Here is a 20,478-nt window from a genome sequence, read left to right on the forward strand (position 1 = left end):
TCTGGTTCTAGAGAGCAGCCTGAAGGCATCAGAATGGTCATTTTACAACAAGGGTCCTGGATTCTTGACCCTAAGGGCTGAGGATACGATCATTGATCTGTGTTTGTTCTGTTCTGTGTCCTCTTGGTTGTCTATAAGTGGTGTATCACAGTTTACTTTTTTCTTTTCTTTTCTCTGCTGATGTATGTCTCTTCCCCCCTACCTATAACTCTCATGTCCTGTGTCCTGAAGGGACAACTTGTTAGTGTCTGCCTGGGGAGGTGATTTACCTGTCTGCCCCTCTGCTGGTTGGGGAAAGCTTCAGAAATGACCTTCTGTTTTGGGAGCCTTAAAGCCTGAAGGCTACTTGGACCCTGTAACCCATGTCAGGGTACTCTGGGGTCCTCTCCTGTCAACAGTGACCTTTGTTGGACTTGCAGTCCACCTTCTGAGGGTTGTCAGGTGTAAGGTTCACATGACCTGGAGGTGTCCAGGGTCTCAGGGCTTCCCGAATCTGACTACACATCAAAATCACCTGGTAAACTTTAAATTTGTTTGTTTCTTAGGGTATTAAAACAAAAGAAGAAATGATAGAGATGGTCCCTAATTCCATGACCTAGGCAATCCCCTACTGACATTAAAAAGTAAAATTAGGGGACACCTGGGTGGCTCAGTCGGTTAAGCGTCTGGCTCTTGATCTCAGCTCATGTCTTGATCTCAGGGTTGTGAGTTCAAACCCCACGTTGGGGCTACTAAAACCGTACTAAAACAAAAACACAAGAAGGTAAAATTAAAGCAATAGGTTAGAGAATGCAAGTAATACAGAAAGAGAAAGCCCCCCTTCCCCCAGGCCCCTTCTCCTGCTCAAAGGCAAGGGAATTTTGCTTCCAAATTTTTTCTGCATAGATCTATTATCCATTAATATACATATGTATATATGTTTGTACATGTATATGTATATGTGTTTAAAACACACTAGGAATTGTGTTTTAAACTGAGTCTTCTGCCCCTTGATTTATTAGGTTTTAAAATTTTTAGTGTATCCTGGGAGATTGTTTCACTCTTTTATAGTTGTCTAGTATTCCATAGAACATTCTGTTGGATATGCTAAAATTGTGTAATCACTCTCTTGTTGATGGATGTGTTGGTTGTTCCCAGTTCTTTGCTATTACAGATACGAATGCAGGGAATATCGTAGTCCGTGTACCTTGATAAAATTTCATAAACATAGATGTTCCCAGCAGTGGGACTGCTGAGTCTCAAAGGGTACTTGCGTTTTTTGTGTGTGCTTACATTTTCAATTTTGATAGTAAAAATGATTATATAGTTTGTACTTGGGGAAATATTTTTTTAAACATAGATTTCCCAGGCCCCACTCCAGACCTACTAAATGTATAATTTCTGGAGGTAGCATTTGAGAATCTCTATTTAATTTCAAGGTGATTCTGATGCAGCTGGTTCTCTGACCAGCACGGGAGAACCCCGGCTACAAGGAGAGAGAGACTTTGCCCAGACACTGAGTTCTGGTAGTCCATAAGCTGTGGTAAAAGGTGCACACCAAAAGGTGAAGCTGTGAGTGGGGACCCCAGGGCACTTGACCAAACCTGTTGGCACATCGTGTACTGCTGCCCAGAAGGCTGTTTTGCAGGAGAGCAGTTTTTAAACTCTTGCCTCCTTTGGGCTTCCTGATCAGAAACCACAAGAAGTGGGCCTAGGGGCTGTTTCTTTAGCTCCTTTTCCCTCTGGCAGATTAGCACTCATTGCTATTTGTCTGACTTCACCCCAGTTCTGCCTGGTTTTTGCACTCAAAGAGTCCTTTTGCCTCAATTAAGCCAAGCTTTTCCAAGTCAGATTGACTTAGAAATTCTGGTTCTGGGGGACCCATTGAACACAATGCCTGGGAAACGGGAAGAAGCAAGCACCTAATCACCATCTGCCCACAGGCCTGTAAAAAAGTTGTTTTAACACTCCAGAGTCCTCCACTGAAGGAAAGGAGCCTTTTTCTTTTTCTTTCTTTCTTTCTTTTTTTTTTTTTTAACTCCATATTCTCTAGCCACAGGCTGATGCACATTAAGCTTTTTTTCCCTTCCCTGATCTAGGAAGTCCTTTGTTCCTGGGCAGAGACCCGGTCCACTTCTGGGAGAGGTTGCTGGAACTCTTGGGTTCCAGTTGAAAGTATATCTGACCGGGTTATAGTCACCATTGTCATTTGGCTTCCCTCCCTCTTAGAAAGTCTGATCCTGAGTTCTAGAAAAACTTAGAGCACTGACAGCTTTACAGATAGAGTTACAGTCATTGTAAGAGGCTGTTCATATGAAGCTTTTTGTTCAAGCAGGCATCTCAGTTAGCCTTGACTGAGGCCAGGTCGGTGCGTCCTGGTGTGGCAGGCAGAACTGATCAGAATGAGGTAGTAAATGCAGGGGCTGGGGCTGGGCTGGTGGTGGTTGGGGCGGGGACAGTAGTTTGTGTTTATTTAGCTGTTGGATCGGCGGGTTTTGATTTTGTTGTTAGAATATATGCTTTTCTGAGGTTTGTATGCACTAACCATCGCCCTTCCCCACCTCACAGAATGTCACATTAAAGCCCAGGCAAATTCTACTCTTTCTGTTCATCTGTGTAGGGAACTCTCAACTTTGGTGGGATCAGGGTGGGCAACGGACCGACAGAGGAGGATGCTGAGATTATTCAGCATGACCAGCTCTCCACCCATTCAGAGGACACGGAAGAGGTAAGATCCAGTGGCGTGGGCTTCCTCTCCTTCTCCTGTGGGTCAGCCCTCGTCTTGTGTGCGGAAATGGCCTCCCTCCAGTCTTCTTGAAAAATGAAAATGCTAATACTAGTGATCAGCCTACCTTCTGGGCCTCTTTGGGCAGCACAGCTTTTTCCAGCGGGCCTGCTGTGAACTCCAGGTGCCCCCTGTGGTTCCCACGGCACTTGTGTTCCCTTGTCCCAACTCGTTGAATTCTGAGTTGCCCGCAGTACTCTGCATGCCAGTCTCAGTGACTGACTATGCTCCTGGGGACCAAGGGCAGAGTGGGCCCAGGCTTCCCCGCTCTTGTTACCAGAAACACAGCCCCCTCAGGGCAGCTTCTTCATCCCTTGCCCCTTCCAGGAATGGTTCCAGTTGGAACTGTAACCGTGGGTGCTTTTTAAAGTCTTGTCCCACTAATGTGCTCCTGTTGCAGATACATTATTTGAGCTTTTTAAAAATGTTATTTGCCTAGTTTTTACAGGGAGAGTGAAAAGTAGTAAGGTCAAATTAGACTTTTCCTTAAACCACCACCTCCAAGCTGATTTTTAAAAATCCAGTCTCCTTGCCTGACCACTCACACCACAAAGCCTCTGAACTGAACTTTTGAATGTCATCTATTCATTTTATTCTTTTTTGTTGTTGTTATATTCTTTTTGAAGCAAATAGAATAGGAGTTGGGGACCCAGGTGACTGAACTTTTCAGTCTGACTGACCATGTCCCCTATGTGTATGACATTTTAAAAAAGAAATTATAAGGGTTGGGGTGCCTTTAAAAAAATATGTATCTTAATGCTCTAAATCCCACTGGGTTTGCTTTCTGTGTATGCTGAGGAGGCCTGCCTCCAACACATGAGGCCCATTTAACATTAACAGTTTTCCCGAGAAACAGTCAATAACCTTGTGCTCGTGACTTGTGACTGTGTGGCATGGCTTCCCACTAAGTGTAAATTTGTGTTTACAAGCCTACCGAGGATGAAGTGGTAAGAAACAAGCTGGCTTTGCCTTCATGTTTATCTGGGGCTTCTCTTTGCCATCCTTGTGATCAGTCTGCTGACCCTGCTGCAACCGGGGGCCCACACATGACACCCGTGCATCCCGCATCTCACTGGCCATTTCTAACCAGTTTGTGAACCTGTGTTCTGAAAAAGCTCATCTCCATTAACTGCATCTCATGTCGGTCACCTCTGTCTTTGTTTCATTGACTTTGCTGATCTAATACCTCTGAGAATGGTTTGAAAAGAGCTACAAGTAATGTCTGCTTTGGCATTCTTGAAGTGACCCCCTTGGGGGTTAAATCCCAGTGGTCTTTGCTTTCCTCTCCTGTGGTGTTATATCTGGTATGGTAGCTCTGCCGCTGGGAGTAGCTGTTTCCTCCTTGCTCCTCGGAGAGCTTGTGAGTAGAGCTCACCCTTCCTCCCTGTCTGAGATGCAGCTACCCTCTTCCTAGTGTCCTCGTCAGCTTGATGATGCTTGAAAGGAGACTTGCTGGGCCCTCACTTGGGATCACATCTACCTCCCTGTGACCCAGGTGGGAGGGAGACAGCTTTCAAAAAGAAGGCTTTGCCTCTCCAATGTATGCCAGAAAAAATCCCATCTGCATGACAGGAGTTCATGTTATACCAGATAATAGAAACAAAGTTGGCTATTCAGGCCACATTTGGAATAGGAGGCCTTCTAGCTCAGCAGTAATTCATTTAGCAATATACGAATTTTAAATTGGGTTTTTTAAAGGCCTTGCTGCACTGTTTGCATCTTTCCCCAAAACTTTTCTCTAAAATACCTAGACCCATGAGTCCTTCCCTTTCCTGGCTCTCCTGGTCCTCTCTAAAGGGGCAGTGGGATGGGAACGGGAAAACCTATGCTGTTCTGTGTAAAAACAGACCGTGCTCGGTCTTCCTGAAGGCTGGAGAGGCTCTTTTGCTGGCATCCAGGAGCCTCTGTGTTCCTGTGAGCTGCTCATCTGAGCATAGTCACTGGTTGAGCTGCCTGGAAGGGCTGGCTAGGAGTGTGTTCCCTGTTAGTGAGGAGCCCGGCCCTCTCCCAGTAACACAGCCCCCAACATTACACTGTTCTTTCCAAGTGTCTTCCTAGTTGAGCACCCAGTGCCATGGTCATCATCAGAATGGTCCTCATTTGTAAGCCATGTCCCAGGGTCTTTGGACAACAACGCGAGACAGACTGTAATCCAGCCTCCCTAGTCTCTGGCCCCTCAGCTCCCTCAAGGATTCAGCTTCCCGTGGCTTCCTAAATAATAATGACATTTTATCTTTATTAGGCACATGTACAGTCTAGTTCTCCACAGCCAGATTTAGATTAACTGTTAGAATTATTTAAAGATTTCAAACAAAACTTTTTTTTTTAAGTCCAGCCTACTTCTTCGAGAACTTCCCCTTTTTGCTTGGCTGTGCAAACCTCTTTGCCCCATGTAGGCCACTATTCCAGCCTGGTGGAAGCAGTAGTCCTTCTCCCTGGGGAGCGCCAAGTCCAGTTGCAAACTAGAGCCAGGCCAGTTGATCGTCCGGGAAATCTTTAAAGGCTGTAACCATTCAGCAAGGGTCAGTGGCACCTCCCCTTACTGTGTCATCTCACCAGGTTGGTCTTCCCACCCGTCCATCCGTGCACTCGTTCCATCCATCCGTGTTTTCATTCATCCCACTCACCCATCCTCCATTCAGTCATCCCGCTCACCCATCTGTCCATCCTACCCACCCATCCATCTGTTCATTCATCCCACCCACCCATCCATAATTCTTTTATCCCGCCCATTCATTCATTCACCCTCTATGTGCCAAGCACTCTGGTGCTACAGAAACTGCAGGAAGAGAAACATAGCCCTTGCCTTCAAGGAACTCCCAGCCAAATTGAGGAAACAGTCTGGGTGACAGATGGTGTGATTAAGGTGTGCCCAGGATGCTGTGGGAACACAGAAAGAGGGCACCTGATGAGCACTGGGGTGGGGTGGAGGAGACCAGGAAGTGATTCCCTGAGGAGATTGTTGCTAACTTAGTCCAGTCAAGCAGGAGTCTCTGGGGACTGGGTGGGAATGCAGACCCATCAGTGTGTATAGTTATCGGAAAGACAGGCGTGTGGGCCCATCATGTGTTGGGCATAAACAAGTACACAGCGGTAGAGTGTTTGGATAGCAAGGAGCCACTCAGGGGGCATTGCTGAAATGCTCTAGTGGGGGTGTTCTAGGGGATATTGGATTGGGGAGGGGTCACAGTCTGGAGGCATGGAGACCAGCTAGTCTGATACGAGTCATGAAAGAATTGGGAGGCCTGAAGTGAAGTGAGGCATTTGCAGGGGAGTTGGAAAGGAAGGGACGGATAATGAGATCAAGGAAGTTAGAGCTACAGGTCCCAGGGCTTTAACGAATGTAGGCAGTGAGAGTGAGGATTCAAGATTGACTGCCAGGCTTGGGTGCCTGGGGCCCTACTCCATGGGACATGGAGTAGAAGTAGGTCCCGGTGGGGTCAGAGGAGAATGATATTTAATGAGTTTGGGCGGCACTGAGTTTGAAGTGCCTGTGGTGCAATAGGAGGAGATGTAGCACGGCAGTTGGAAACAGTCAACACGGAAATGAAGGTGTCCATCTGGGAGTCACTCCTAGGGGTGGCCGTCCAAGCCTTGAGCGGCTGCGCTGCAGGAGAGGTGTAAGAGCTGAGGCTGGACCTCCAGCATTTAAGGAAAAACCAAGATGGAGACTGGGAAGGAGCATCCAGGGAGGTAGGAGGAAAACCGAGGGCAGGCGAATATCTCCAGAGGGAGGAGGAAAAGGCGACAGTGGGAGACACTGCAGGGGCTGAGTCAGGACACAGAATGTGTTAGACCTCACACCCGGGAGGCAAGGGAGCGGGTGCAGGGAAGGTCAGGTTTGTGGGGCAGAGAGGGTGGAGGGCAGGGCCCAGGAGGTGAGGAGGGGATGGGCCGTGCACCTGGAGGAGAGTGTAGACTGGGAGTCTGCAGCTGTCCTCAGTCACAGCTGACTCCTGAGGCAGTGATAGGCTCCTAAGTGCTTGACTGCATTTCACCCTAAATCCTCACCCACCATAGTCTTCCCCCATTATATAGAGATGAAAACTTGTCCAAGGTTACAAAGCAGGAAGTTGAGAAGAAGACAAAGTACAGAGAGTGTGGGTAATACCCAGAAGGGAGGCTTCCTCTGTGTGTGTTCTCCATTCTTCTGGGAAGAACTCTGGGTAGAATAAAACTGCTGAAAGGGGGCTGGTTCTACAGGAAACCCAGCAGTCCCTGCTTTCGTGGAGCTCTTAGGAGCAGAGACCAGTGCTCCTGGGAGCAGGGACCTTTCTTTCCTCTGAGCATGGGCCCTGGGGTAACAGCCAGCACTGGTGGGAAAGAGCTCTTAGCAGCGTTGTTGGGATTGAGGTAATGAGGATTACCCTAGTTTTTAGGGTAACTAGGAGGCTTGAAGAGCCTGTTGCAGAAGAAAAGCCCAGAAATACTCAGAGTGTAGATGGTCAGGTAAGGGAAACTGAGGCAGTCGCCCAAAGATGGCGTGTTGGAGCTGGCCCCTCTCCCTCCTGGCCGCACCCCTGAGGCCTGGGCTGTTAGCGCTTTACTAGCTAGGTCCTTCTCTCGTCCTGCCCTCATGCAATTTCCAGAGACATTTCTCGTGTCCTTTGGGAGTGGTCATGTGAGTCTTGAAAGAAACTGGTGAAAAACAGACTCTGAGCTGAAGGCAGGGCAGGCGGGGAGGCCCTGTGCTCTGGGGTTCTGGGTGGGCTGTGTGGGAGGAGCCCGGGAAGGGCCCGCCTCCTGCTCTTTGGCGGCTGATTGCTCCACCTGGCAGGGTGGGGGAAGGCCTGGAAGTGTGCCTGGCGTGCCTCTAGAGCATGCCAGTAATTCTTCCCGGCCAGGCTTGGAGCGGGCTGCATGTGAACTCGTGCAAGCTTGTTCTAGCTCTACCCCCTTATTCTGGGAACAGTTTTTGATGTGGGAAGGAAAGCTGGGAGAAAGGGAGCGTAAGAAAAACAGAAACAAAAAAACAATAGATGTTCTGTGTGGTCTCAGTCAACTGGAGGATTTTGGAAAACTTTTGTCAGAATTTCCCTGTGTCATCTTCTCAAGCCACACACACACACAAAGGTTATCTTGCTCGCAGCAGGTTCTAAGAATAATAAGTGGAGTCACTGTAGAGGCTTAGTGTTGCCTCAGCAGCTTCTGGCCTGATAGCTTGTCACCTGAAGCATGGCCGGGGAAAGCCCTTCTGCTCTCATGACTCAGAGCAGGGTGCTTCCCTCGAGCACTGTAAGGAGGAAGTCAGCTGGAGGAGGCCCAGCAGCAGGGCCCTAAGAGTCCCGAGTCCAGACAGTCCATTTCTCTGAGTGCTCTTAACTCGGCATACATTCCACTCTTGAGCTTACAGCCTAGTGGGAAGAAAAAAACAAATGTGTTGAGAATCATCTCATTAAGATGGAGGTCATCAAAATGTAGAGAATTAAGGGAAATGGGGTGTCCCAGTTGGGGGCTAAGCCAGGCAGGAATTCTGGGGATAGCATAGCTGAAACCACCACCTGAGTTCAACGTTGGGGGTTCCTGGCCCGTGTAGCTGTTAGTGCTGGCGCTCAGACCCAGGCCCAAAGCACCAAGTGGCCACAGCACCATCTACACATCCCCTCCCAGCCTTATATCTTCTCTCTGGTTTCCTCCCATGACAGTTTGACTTTGGGGACACCATGGTCCACCAGGCCATCCACACCATCGAGTACTGCCTGGGCTGCATCTCTAACACTGCCTCCTACTTGCGGCTCTGGGCCCTCAGCCTCGCTCATGCACGTGAGTCTATTTCTCTCAGGTTGAAAATTATGGTTTTCCCCTTCTCTGGGCACTCTTTCAAATGTAGGGCTTAAGTAGAGTAGAAATAACATATAAGGGTTCTGGAATTATTCAGACTCCTGAATCCCGGGAGAAAGACATCCAAATGGGAGGACCAGTGCCTTTGCCAGGTTAGCTATGCACGGCAGTCCCACTAAGGCTGCAGGAAGCCAGGGCGCAGCAAACGCTTCAGGTGAGGGACAGCAGAGCAAAATGGAAGGCCCACAGCACCTCTTGCCAGACTGAACCGGATGTCCTGTCTCTCTGCATTCCCTAGAGCTGTCTGAGGTGCTTTGGACCATGGTGATCCACATCGGCCTTAGCGTGAAGAGCTTGGCAGGAGGTTTGGCACTGTTCTTCATTTTCGCCGCCTTTGCCACCCTGACTGTGGCCATCCTCCTGATCATGGAGGGCCTCTCGGCCTTCCTCCACGCGCTGCGGTTACACTGGTGAGCGGCAGCAAGTTCGGGGGGCTGGGGATGTATCCTTAGCTGCACGGAGGGCAGCTTTGCTCTTGTACAGAATCCAGAGACACTAGGAAGTGTCTGCTTTCATTCACATCATTATGCCCAAGGACCTACATTAGGGGTGAGCATCAGGAAACCTCCACAGAAAAGCACAGCTCACTCTTCAGAGTCCCCAAGGGAGAATTCTCTGGTGGGTGTTGTCAGATTCCCTCTCCCTGCCTTTTTAGCCATCTTCACTGCTCTTGATTATGGCTTAAAAGACCTGCTGAGGTTGTTGGTGTGTTTGGGGTTTTTTTGCTCTGGCTAAACTTTCTCCTGTCTTCAGAGTGATGGAAGCAACTCTGGAATAGATTCGCAGTCCAGGAAGGTGCTAGAGCACCCTGTACCCCAGTTTTGTCCCCCTTCTGTCATTGTACCGGTGTCTTTGGGTAGGAGCCCTGGCAGCTCCACGTGGGTAGGGGAGGTTCCTGGTTCTATAGTGTGTAGCTCAGTGCCCTGAAGCAGCTTCTTCAGAAGGGCAGGTTTGGATTTGTTTGTTTTCCTTAAAGTAGTTTGTGGCTTTTAATGGCTCTGCCTGGAGAGAGCTAGCTCAGTCCCAGGGGGTGGGAGAGGTGGGGTCTGGTCCAGGCAGTGACCCTATGACCTCAAGGTAGGATTGTCGGATTTAGCAAATAAAATTACAGGACATCCAGTGAAATTTGAATTTCAGATAAACAGTGAATTTTTTTTTTTTTAGTAAAAGTATTTCCCAAATGTACATGGGACATACTAATACTAAAAACTAGGCGTCCTGTACTTTATCTGGCTTCCCTGCCTCAAGCCCTCCCTCTTTTGAGTCTCTACTTCCTCCTTTATGTTGTGATTCTCCCTCTCTTTTTGGGTCTCAAACCCCAGTGTCTCTGGAAGCTCTGGGCCCTCTCCCTAGAGAAACATCCTCCCCAATAGTTTTACCCATTTAGGGGGGTCACAAACTCACTGACCCTACCTTAGGAACTCCTAGACGAGATGGTCTGTGGTGCTAATGATCTCAAGATCAGAGAGTGTGTAGAATGTCTCGTTACATCCGTTTTCTAAACCTGAACCCAAGGATCCTCTGCCCCATTCCCCTTATCTTTGGTTTTCCTTCTGACTTGGTTATGCTGAGCCCCCTCAAAGATTCAGGGGCCTGTAGTTTTCAAGGAATGGGCTTGTCAGACAAACTGTTTGCTATTCTAAATGACAGAGGGGAATGTGAGGCATGGAAGGGCGGGGCGTAACGGGGACTTACTCTTCCCTCAAAAGCTCCTTTAAAATAACCCGTCCTCTGGCTGGCTTCCTCCTCCTTGCCGCCCTCCTCCCTACCCAGCTGTTGTTTATCTACTGTCCAGCCAGGAGGTTAGGAGCGCTGTGTGACTCAGACTGCTGGCATGCCACCCTGTTCTCAGCTTATCGGCATACTCTCTCCCCAGCACACTTCCTCAGCCACTCGGTATGAGGCAATGTCTGTGTGACCAGCCTCTTGTGACTCACTGTTTCTTCCTTCCTTCCCTAGTCATTTCTCTGTCTCCTGAGCCCTGCGCTCGAGAGGCCAGTTGCTACCCCACCTGAATCCCAACCCAAGTGGGGAGCCTGTAGCCTCCTCCCTGCGCGGGCTGGGGAGCAGTCTTGGTGCTGGGTCAGAACTGTCAGAGCAGTGAGCCAGGCTTACCACAGGGTGAGGAAGGTTGCTGGAGCCTGGGCCTCATCTCCACAGTAAGCAGAGGCAGCTTGGGAGGCCATGTTTTGTTGTGGCCAGAAGGATCATGTCTCCCTCAGGCTTACCTGTGGCCTTCAAATGAAGGTGTCTTCCCACGGCCCCATGAATGAGCCCAAGGACCTGATGAGTGACAAGAGAGCAGGCTTCAGAATTAGGCCCACCTGGGTTCAAATTCCGGCTCTGCTGTCCCTGGCTGGGTGACCCTGAGGAGAGCACTTAACCTCACTGAACCTTACTTTCAGGTGAAGAGAGGATGGTATCCACGTAACATGGTTGTGGTGATAAATAGGAAATAATGTGCATGCCAGGTGCCTGCCACAGTGCCCCGGCTCATCATAAACTGTGTTCAAGTGCAGATCGCAGCCGCCCTGCTTGGAAGTGGGCTGCCCTGTGGAGAGGGCATCTTGGCCATGGTCCCTTGTAAAGAAACTGCTTTTAGTGTTTAGAGAGGGGAGACCCCCTAGGGGAGGCACATCTGAATGCCTGTAGTTTTCAAGGAATGGGCTTGTCAGACAAACTTGTGGGTTGGTTTGTTTGGATAGTAGAGGTATCACAAAGAAGAGAAACACGAAACTCCTTTGTCTGGCTTTCAGAATCCGTTGTTGGAGGCACGTTTGGAGCGTTGCCCTTTACTGTAGGGGGTGAATGAAACAGGTGCTCGTGCTCCCCCTCCTGGCCGAATATGGATGTACTGCAGGGAACCCTGGGCCTTCTTGTCCGCCAGGTCTGCAGGAATTCTGAGTTGTGGCCCGCTTGTGAGGCTGGGGACAGCTGGTCCTGCCGAAAACGGCTGTGGGACATTGCTGCTGTTTTTCCTGGGGTCCAGCCTGGGCGTCCTCATACCTGTCACTTTACCCCTGGCTGTCAGCTGGGGTTTCCTGATCCTGATGCAAGGGCTGTCCTATTATAAAAGTTCTGGATGTCTTCAGCGGGGACAAGAACAACGTCTGCTTTGGTAACAAACACAAACCACTAGTCTGAGATTCATGTGCGGTCCTAAAGGAGGTGGGGGGTATATTTGAAAACAAGAGTGAAAGGTTACTGTCCCAACCTGCTGATTTCGTCTCCTTCTAAGTTATGTGTCTATTTTTGCCTACTGTAATTAGCTGTCTTTTCTTCCTCAGGAAAGGCAAAGGCAGGGATAAGATTTGTCAGTTTGTGGACACCAGACTGACTTTTTAGTAGAAAGACTGTTGCCCCCTGGCCCACTTTCAGGAACCAGACCCCTTCTTACTGAGCAGATTCCACAGACGTGTCAATGTGCACACTTGCACACTCACAAACTCCAACTCCTTTGGTTGAAGGCCAAAGGAAGGGGGGACCAAACTCTGATAAGGAATGGAGTGGCGCCACAGCAGGATACCACGGGACGGTTGCGGGAATGGCTGGCCCGGAAGAAAGCACACCTGAAGTGTAGTTCCTGGCTGCCATCATTGCCCTGACATGTGGGCCATCAGACAGACGTGTGTCCCAGGCCCTGGACTGCTCAGAGAGCGGCAGAAAGGGCCAGAGAAGCAGCTCCGTCTAGGATCATCTTCCTAAAACTGCCTCTTTTCACTCACACCCCCGCCAGGAAAGGGAGGAGACCCAGGACTCCTTTCCCCTTCCCTCACTCAAGGAAACAAGGTTTCCTATTACGTAGCAGTGGTGAGTGCTCCGGGGACTCCTACTTAGCCTTCGGGGTCACTGGGTGGCCTTTGCCAGTACTGCGGCTGGAAGAGAAGGGGTGTCCGAGAAACCCATCCAATTTCCTGAGGCCCTCCTCACAACTGTGGATTTCTAGAGGTGGCTTGGGGCATGGTGGGGCCCTGGAGGCTCCCTGGGTGGTGTAGCAGGCTCCTAAAATAAGAGGAACTTGCTGGGCGGCGAGCAAGGCCCTGGTGCAAAGAACTTCATGTTTGTACTTTCTCAGGAAGTACACATTTCCCTGGTTGGGAGGGAGGGGTGGGTGGGGAGTCTGATCGGGAGATTGCTTTCCAGCTTTGTTCCGGGAGGTTGGGGTAAGTGAGGCCGAGAAGGGGCGTGAAGTCAGGCTGACCCTGAGATGCGTGAGGTGTCCGTGGTGGTGGCCACCCTAAGTCTAACCACAGGCAGTGGCTGGTGGTAGAGGTGGTGTCAGGCCATGTGTCAGAGGGACCGCCCGTGGGCTCACTTGGCAGAATTTACGCACCTGCATCCCAGACACATGTAGCCCTTCCTTCCCACTGGGCCCCCTAGGTAGTTGAGGCATGCCGAGGAATGCCGAGAGAAGGATGGTGAGCCCATGGGCATCTGAAAACTTGTGAAGCTTCTAGTCCATTCGTCCAGTTTGGAATTCGAATTGTTTGTGTGATTAGCCAGCCCTGGGGCTCAGAGTTCTGGACCCCGAGCAGACCCTAAGATGACTTGCCCACCGTCTCGATAAATGTTGTGGAATGCAAACGGGACGTGTCAGTCTCTTTCCAGTTGTTCAGAAATGCCCTTGCCATATGCAAACAGCCTACTCAACGTGAAGGACCAGACAGCAGTGGGTGAGAGGCAGGAACCTACCCCATCCCCACCTAATTCCCCCAACGGAGGCCTGAATAGCTAAAGCTTCTAGGACTTCTCAGGGGGTTGGGATATGGGGACGAGTCCAGATCCCGGGTTGAAATTGCTTTTGCCAGGAATCCTGTGACTGACTTCAGTTTGAAGCCCCTTCCCCCAGGTCCTATTTTCCCTTGACCCAGGGACCCCTCCAGAGTCTGGGAGGCTTTGGGACCTTGGCCCAGGCCCTGGAATGTGGGGCTGGGAGGAGAAGGCTGCCTGTTCTTTGCCCACAGAGAAAATTCTGTTCACCTCTTCTCCCCAGGGGGTGGAGCCGGCAGCTCTGCAGTGTCCTCAGCCAGCACCCCAGGGTTGACGGGGCCTCTGAGGACCTCTGAGGGCCACCACAGACGCACCCCCGAAGCCGACAGGCCTTCCACCGTGCCCTGCATGAGCACCATTGCCTGCAGCGGGCCCCAGCTCCCAGCCCCGCCCATCCTTCTGCCCTTCTGGCGTCCTCAGGGTCACTCAGCGCTGAGTGGAAACCATTCCTCAGGGCAGCTCTCCTTGGCTTTTTTATCCTCTGAATCATACATTTTTCTGCCCATATTTGGTGGTGGTTTGGTTACTGGGCAGCTAGCCAGGGAGTATGCAGGGGGAAGTATAGCCTGCAGTCCAGCTCTGCTTCCAGGAGTGCTGTCTTCCTGCCCCTCAGAGTTGGAAAGGGCCCCAGGGAGACCGTCAGCGCTGGATGCTGGGCTGCCTGGGAAGGGAGGTGAAGCTCTGCTTTTCCTTTCAGCCCCTGAGAGAAGAATTCGTTCTCAGATGTTCTTGTAGTTGGAGAATATTTTTGCCATTACTTGGAGAAGACTCCCCCCCCACGCCCCTTTCCTGGGAATTTCCTCCCCAAAGCCTCCAGCGTTTACTCGAAACCCTCCCTTCTCCTTCCTCTTGCAAGGAAAAGAAACAAACTAGAAAACAAGGGCACTTGCCAGAGTCCCTGGTGCTGAGCTCGCTGCCGCCCAGGGGCTTCCCTGAGAGTTCGGCCTCAAGCCCCTGAGCCCCAGCCGGGAGTCCAGTGGTTAATCTCTACATTGCCCTTAGAGACTCAAACCAAGGGCACTTCTTTTGCACATGGCTAGACAAAGAGTTTTGCATAAACACACAGTGCTTAGCAGGAAGGAGCAGGAACTGAGGACAAACCAGGGAGGAGCTATGCGGCACTCTTGCCTTCAGAAGCAGGGCTTGTGTGCGCTGTGGGAACTAGGCCAAGCTCTGGGCTGGGTGGGTGGAAGAAGGCCAAGCTGCTTTCCCAAGCTGAGCTAGGAAAGCGGGGCCTTGGGGAGGAGGGTCAGAGCATCTTTCTAGCCAACTGTGAAATCCCAAAAGGATACTGTGGAATGATGACTTTCCTTTTCCCTTTCCCCAGGGTGGAGTTCCAGAATAAATTCTACAGCGGAACCGGTTTCAAGTTCCTACCCTTCTCCTTCGAGCATATTCGGGAAGGGAAGTTTGACGAGTGAGCCCATCGTGGGGCTCTGTGCCGGCAGGCTGCCCTCCTCACTCCCTCCACAGTGGTTACCTGTGCTCCTCTTGCCTGTTGGTTGTGTTCCCTGGGTATCAGGGCGTTTGTGTCATCCCCGCCACCCCTCCCCCAGCCGCCTGTGAGTCATTTAGATAAATCCGTCCCTCCCTGAGTCCCCTGCCACCGCCACCTTCATGTGTAGTGTAGAGAGAAGCCGGGCTCTGGCTGTCACTCATTCCCACTAGGCACCAGCCTTGCCCTCCCAGCCTCCGTCCAGCCAGAGACAGCCCCTTCTGTGTCCCCTGGTGATGAACAAGTTTGTGCATTTTACATGTGAGCCCAAAGCCCATGGAAGGAGCGCTGTCACCATCCACACCCAGACTTTGAGCCCCCTCTCCCTGCCACTCTAGTTACTGGTTAGGGGCAGGGGTGCTCTTTAACACACCCCATTCTTGGGTTAGCAGGGGTAGGTCCAGTAAGATGGCATGTCTATCCTCTGTCCATCCCCTCTGGTCTTCAGAACAGTTGTTAATCGGGAATCCATCTGTGCCGTTGTGCACGGCTTCTCCCTGTCACTCCCAAGGGTCCCAGGGTGCCCAGCACCACCTCCCTAACCACACCCTCTCCTCCTCCCTCCTAGAATCCCCTCCTTCCCCCTGCCCCTGTGTGTACCCAGCATAACAGCACAGCCGGGAGTGACCTGAGCAGAGAGGTCCTGGATGCCTCCTTTGGTTGGAGGCTTCTCAGGCCAAGCTGTGCGCCCCTGGGCAGAGGGTTTGAACCGTGGCTCTTGCCTGGTGCAGACCCCAAGACCTTCCCCTACCCCCAATCATGAGTCTTGAGGGCAGGACCATAGTCATCCAGGGTGGTTCAGCCTGCAGACCTGCCTTCTCTGCCCTCCCGTGCCCCTCCCCACTTCCACTGGGGACCCCAGTCAAGGGAGTGGGGTCCTGGGCAGTGAAGGCTGGTGCCATTTACAGTTTGTGGATTGGAGGCAACAGCCAGGGCTGCAGTGTGCTGGTTGTGAGAGCTGCACCCCGCCCCCCCACGGGCCACCTCTCCTGTCACCCCCAGGGCTATGGCTTTTAGGGCCTTTGAATCATGTGTTGACACAGCAGCCCTGGCTGCTTCAGCTAAATTGAACCCTGGGGCCCCCAGTGGTGGAGATAATCCCCTGAATGGGCCAGGCCCCTGCCCTCCTCCCACCCTGGCTTTTCTGAGTGAGTTACTTAAAGCTGCTCACGACTCTCCTGGGCATGGGCCACCCACCCCCAGCTTCCCCGTGTGCTGGCCAGTGTGACCCTCTGCTGAGCCCCGCCCCTTGGGCCCGGTGGTTTACATGACGACTTTGCTCTGGGTACAGCAGGGTTTGAAGCAGAGCTCTTTGTCAGGAACCCTGCCCAAGGCCCTTGTGTTCACACATTCCTGTGCTGAATAAAGTGTGTTTGACCCTACCAGGGAGGCTACCTATCCTTGTGCCCACAGCCCCTATTTGCAGGCCCCTGCCCCTCCTCCGGCACGTCTGCTTTCCTGTGATCAGAGGCCACAGCTGCAGGCCGGCAGTTTGTGAAATTCTCACCTCAAGCTTCCCGGGTGCCTTCCCCTCCCTTGAGCCCAGCAGCTTCTCAGATACTGTCTCCGGTGGGGAGGGGACCTGGGGACCCCACCTCCTCTTCCTTTCCTGCCCCACCCACCCAGACAGCAGGGCATGAGGGGGCCTGGGCATCTGCCCACCCACCTCTCCCTCGTTTCCAAGTGTGCTTTCCAGGACTCAGGAGCCTGGATATTTTGAGCCCTGATGCCCTTGGCCTTGGTGTAAGTAGAGGCTCTGCGTAGGGTTCCTCAGGGCAGCAGGAGAATGTGAGGTGCTGAGGAAGGCAGGCGGCCGAGGAGCCAGCAGGCAGGGTGGGCAGGGAGGGCGCCGTCTCCCTTCTGACTGCCATGTAAGGCACCCACATTCTTCCTCCATGCCCTCCCTCCCCATTCCTCCTGGGGCCTCCAGGACAGGGGCTGAGCCAGAATGGGAGCAGTGGGTGCTCGTTTCGGCAGCACATATACAGAATGGGAGCGGTGGGCTGACAGCCGCTGCTCCAGGAGGGATGAGGGGGGCAGGAACACCCTGTTTCATGTTCCTTATCCTTGAGCCCTCTCCTCCCCGGCAGGCCACCTGCCCTGGAACAGGCCCTTGAGTGCAGCACCCCCACCTGGCTCCACGCATGAGCAGTCCAGGATGGGACTTCAGGTGGAGGAGCTCTTTTAGCCTCTGCTCTGTTACTGACTCAAAAGGGAGGCTTAATAAGGAATAGATATTTGGACTCAATGGAATAGAATTGAATTGAGAGTCCAGAAGTAAATAGATTTACTTTGTGGAAGATTGAGCTTCCACAAAGGGGCCAAGACAATCCAGCATGGAAAGAACAGTTTTCAACAAGTAGTATTTATACAACTGGGTATCCACGTGCGAAAGAACAAATTTGGAATGCAGCCCCCACAATGTATATAAAAATTAACTCAAAGTAGGTCGTGGACCTAAATGTAAAAGTTAAAAACTAAAATTCCTAGGGGAAATTATAGAATGTCTTCACGAGCTTGGGTTAGGTGATGATTTTTAGATACAACACCAAAAGCAAAGCGATAAAAAGATTAAAGAGGGGCGCCTGGGTGGCACAGTGGGTTAAGCGTCCGACTGTTGTTTTCAGTTCAGGTCCTGATCTCAGGCACGGCACTCAGCGCAGAGTCTCCTTGAGTTTCTCTCCCTCTCCCTCTGCCCCACCCCCACCTCTCTCCCTCTCTCTCTTAAAAAAAAAAATTTTAAAAAAAAAAAGATTAAAGATTAGGGCTGCCTGGGTGGCTCAGTCAGTTGAGCATCCAACTCTTGATTTCGGCTCAGGTCATGATCTCAGGGTCATGAGATCAAGCCCCTGCATTGGGCTCTGTGCTCAACACAAAGTTGGCTTCTCTCTTCCTCTCCCCCTGCCCCTCCCCCTGCCACATACGCACAGGCTCGCTCTCTCTCTAAAATAAAATAAATCTAAAAACAAAGATAAGGGCCTTAGTCTTACAAGGCTTTGTACTTTAAAGGACAGAATCCAAACAACCCTCACACTGGGAGAAACTGCAAATCATATCTAATAAGGGACATATCTCTAGAATATATAAAGAACTTTACAATTCAGTCATAATTATAAATACCTTAATTTAAAAGGTAAAATTAGGGGTGCCTGGCTCAGTAGAGTGCGACTTTTGATCTCGGGGCAGTGAGTTTGAGCCCCATGATGGGTATAGAGATTACTCTAATATCTTAAGGGGCGCCTGAGTGCCTCAGTCGGTTAAGTGGCTGCCTTCAGCTCAGGTCATGATCTCAGGGTCCTGGGATCAAGCCCGGCATCGGGCTCCTTGCTCAGCGGGGAGTCTGCTTCTCCCTCTGCCCCCACCCCTGGCTTGTACGCTCTTTCTCTAATAAATAAAAATCTTTAAAAAAAAAAGTATTAAAAAAAGTTAAAAATATTTTTTTAATTTAAAAAATGAAAGGATTTAAGTAGACATTTTTAGGAAAAAAACAACACAAATGAGCAATAAGCCCATGAAAAGATGCTTAGCATCATTAGGGAAATACAAATTAAATCTACAAGAGGATCTGCCACATCAAACCCACCATGAAAGGCAGTAATAAAGGGACAGTTACAAGTGTGGACAAGGATGTGGAGGAATTGGAACTGCAAGGGGGAGGGGGATGGAAAATGGTGTAGCTCCTGCAGAAAGCAGTCTGGCAGGTCTTCAAAATGTTGAACATAGAATTAACATGAGTCAGCAATTCAACTTCTACATATCTACCCAAGAAAAATGGGGGAAAAAATGCATACAAACTTGTACACAGGTGTGCATAGTGGTATTGGTCATTGCCCCAAAATGGAAGCAACCCAGATGTCCATTAGCTGGTGACTGGATGAGCAAACAGTGGCCTGTCCATACATATGATAGGTATTAGTCTACGGTGAAGAGGAATCTAGTACTGATACATGCTACAACATGGATGAGCCTCAAAAGCATTATGCTAAGAAGCCAGATGAAAGACCACATAATGTGTGATTCCATTTATGTGAAATGTCTAGAATGGGCAGATCCGTAGAGACAGATAGTAGATGGGCAGTTACCTAGGACTGGCTGCTGGATGGGGCTGGGGCTGGATTAAAATGGCAGCAGTGACTGCTAATAGATACCGGGTTTCTTTTGGGGAATGATGAAAATGTAAAATTAGATTATAGTGACAGTTGCACAACTCTGAATTTGCTAAAAAAAATTGAACACTGAATTGAACATTTATTTTTTTAAGATTACTTGTTTGACAAAAAGAGGGCCTAAGCAGGGGGAGCTGCAGACAGAGGGAGAAGCAGACTCCCTGCTGAGCAAGGAGCCCAATGTGGGGCTTGATCCCAGGACCCTGGGATCGTGACCTGAGCCGAAGGCAGACGCTTAACCAACTGAGCCACCCAGGCGCCCCCGAATTGAATATTTAAATCAGTAAACTTTTATGATCTATATCAGTAAAATGGGGCAGGGCACGGGAGACCTGGGGCTTCCACAGGGAGAAATTGCTCCCTTGCCCAGCAGAAAAGACCCGGACTGGCAGGTCATTGGCTAAGCAGAACTTGGGGGATCTAGTGGCCTTAGGCCACCTCCAGCTCAGCAGCTAAAGATGGACTGAGCAGGAACTGAGCCATGGAGGGGGGCAGGTACGGGGTGGGAATCCCAGGAACCCTGGGGTACGGGCGGGGGGGCAGGATAGATCCATGGCTCCTGTGTTTAAGGGACATGCCAGGTATCCTGATCCCCTTCTTACGGAATTCCTGCACCCCAGACCTCTGCTGAGTGAGTCTGTGCTCCCATCCAGGGAGTGCCCCACCTTGAGATACTGGAACAAGTGTGGGAGAGGGTGGCTTGGTGTTATAGAGAGAGGAGACAAGTCCATCAGCATTTGCAGGACCCTACTCTCCAACCTGTCCTTCACTGGGGGCCTGGGTAGGACTGCACCTCTTTCTGCCCTTAGGAGCCCTGGGTGGAAGGGCCATTGGAGCTCCCCTCAGATCCCAGATTCTCAATGACCTGCCTGTTCTCCGGGCTCCCCAGCTGACTCAAGGCATGTCTGGGTGTGGGCTGTCCCCTGGTGGCGAGACAAGGAAGGAGCCACACATTCCTCCTCCCATGCAAGGTGGGTGGGATCCTACAGGCTGTGACAGGCAGAAGGGAGTAAGTGACCCTGGAGGTATTCTGGGGTGCATAGGCAGAAGGTCAGGCTGGCCAGAAACAGAAGACAGATGGAGAATGGAGAGCCCAGCTCCCTTGTTCCACACACGTTAATTGAAAAATAAAGTGTGTCATGGTAAAATGATCAGACAGTACAAAAGGCCCTATGATAAAAGCCCTCCTCCCACCCTGAGAGTCCCAGTGCCCCACCCAAGGCAGCCACTGTTTACATGGCCTTTTTTGGGGTTTAAAAACACAAATGAGAGTTTGCTATACCCACTAGTTTGACCTTTAAATATAAATACATAGTTTGCAGAACATTAAGACAACACATTGTCCTCATCTTTTTTTTTTTTAGCAAATGATATTTCATCCAGTTGATGTACCTTAATTTCTTCAGCCAGCCCCCTCCTGCCCTCAAAGAGTTCCCAGCCTG

General features: G+C 50.8%; 1 protein-coding gene across 10 annotated transcripts in view; it reads left to right on the forward strand.

Annotated features, from left to right (window-relative positions):
* Positions 1-14,946, forward strand: part of ATP6V0A1 (ATPase H+ transporting V0 subunit a1) — a 62,194-nt gene extending 47,248 nt beyond the window's left edge. For 7 of the 10 annotated variants that reach the window (XM_073889507.1, XM_073889508.1, XM_073889512.1 and 4 more), the window contains 5 exons: positions 2,600-2,707; positions 3,694-3,711; positions 8,410-8,527; positions 8,844-9,015; positions 14,703-14,946. In XM_073889507.1, the coding sequence (XP_073745608.1) occupies positions 2,600-2,707; positions 3,694-3,711; positions 8,410-8,527; positions 8,844-9,015; positions 14,703-14,796 (510 nt within the window). In that variant the 3' untranslated portion in view covers positions 14,797-14,946. Of the gene's footprint in view, positions 1-2,599; positions 2,708-3,693; positions 3,712-8,409; positions 8,528-8,843; positions 9,016-14,702 lie in introns of those variants that run through there. The other 3 variants (XM_025861794.2, XM_025861795.2, XM_073889509.1) reach the window with 2 other exon arrangements.
* The last annotated feature ends 5,532 nt before the right edge of the window (positions 14,947-20,478 follow it).

The sequence above is a fragment of the Callorhinus ursinus genome, unplaced genomic scaffold (assembly GCF_003265705.2).
Source record: "Callorhinus ursinus isolate GAN/ISIS: 27379988/994484 unplaced genomic scaffold, GSC_fseal_2.0 scaffold108, whole genome shotgun sequence".
In the NCBI taxonomy this organism is placed as follows: domain Eukaryota; kingdom Metazoa; phylum Chordata; class Mammalia; order Carnivora; family Otariidae; genus Callorhinus; species Callorhinus ursinus.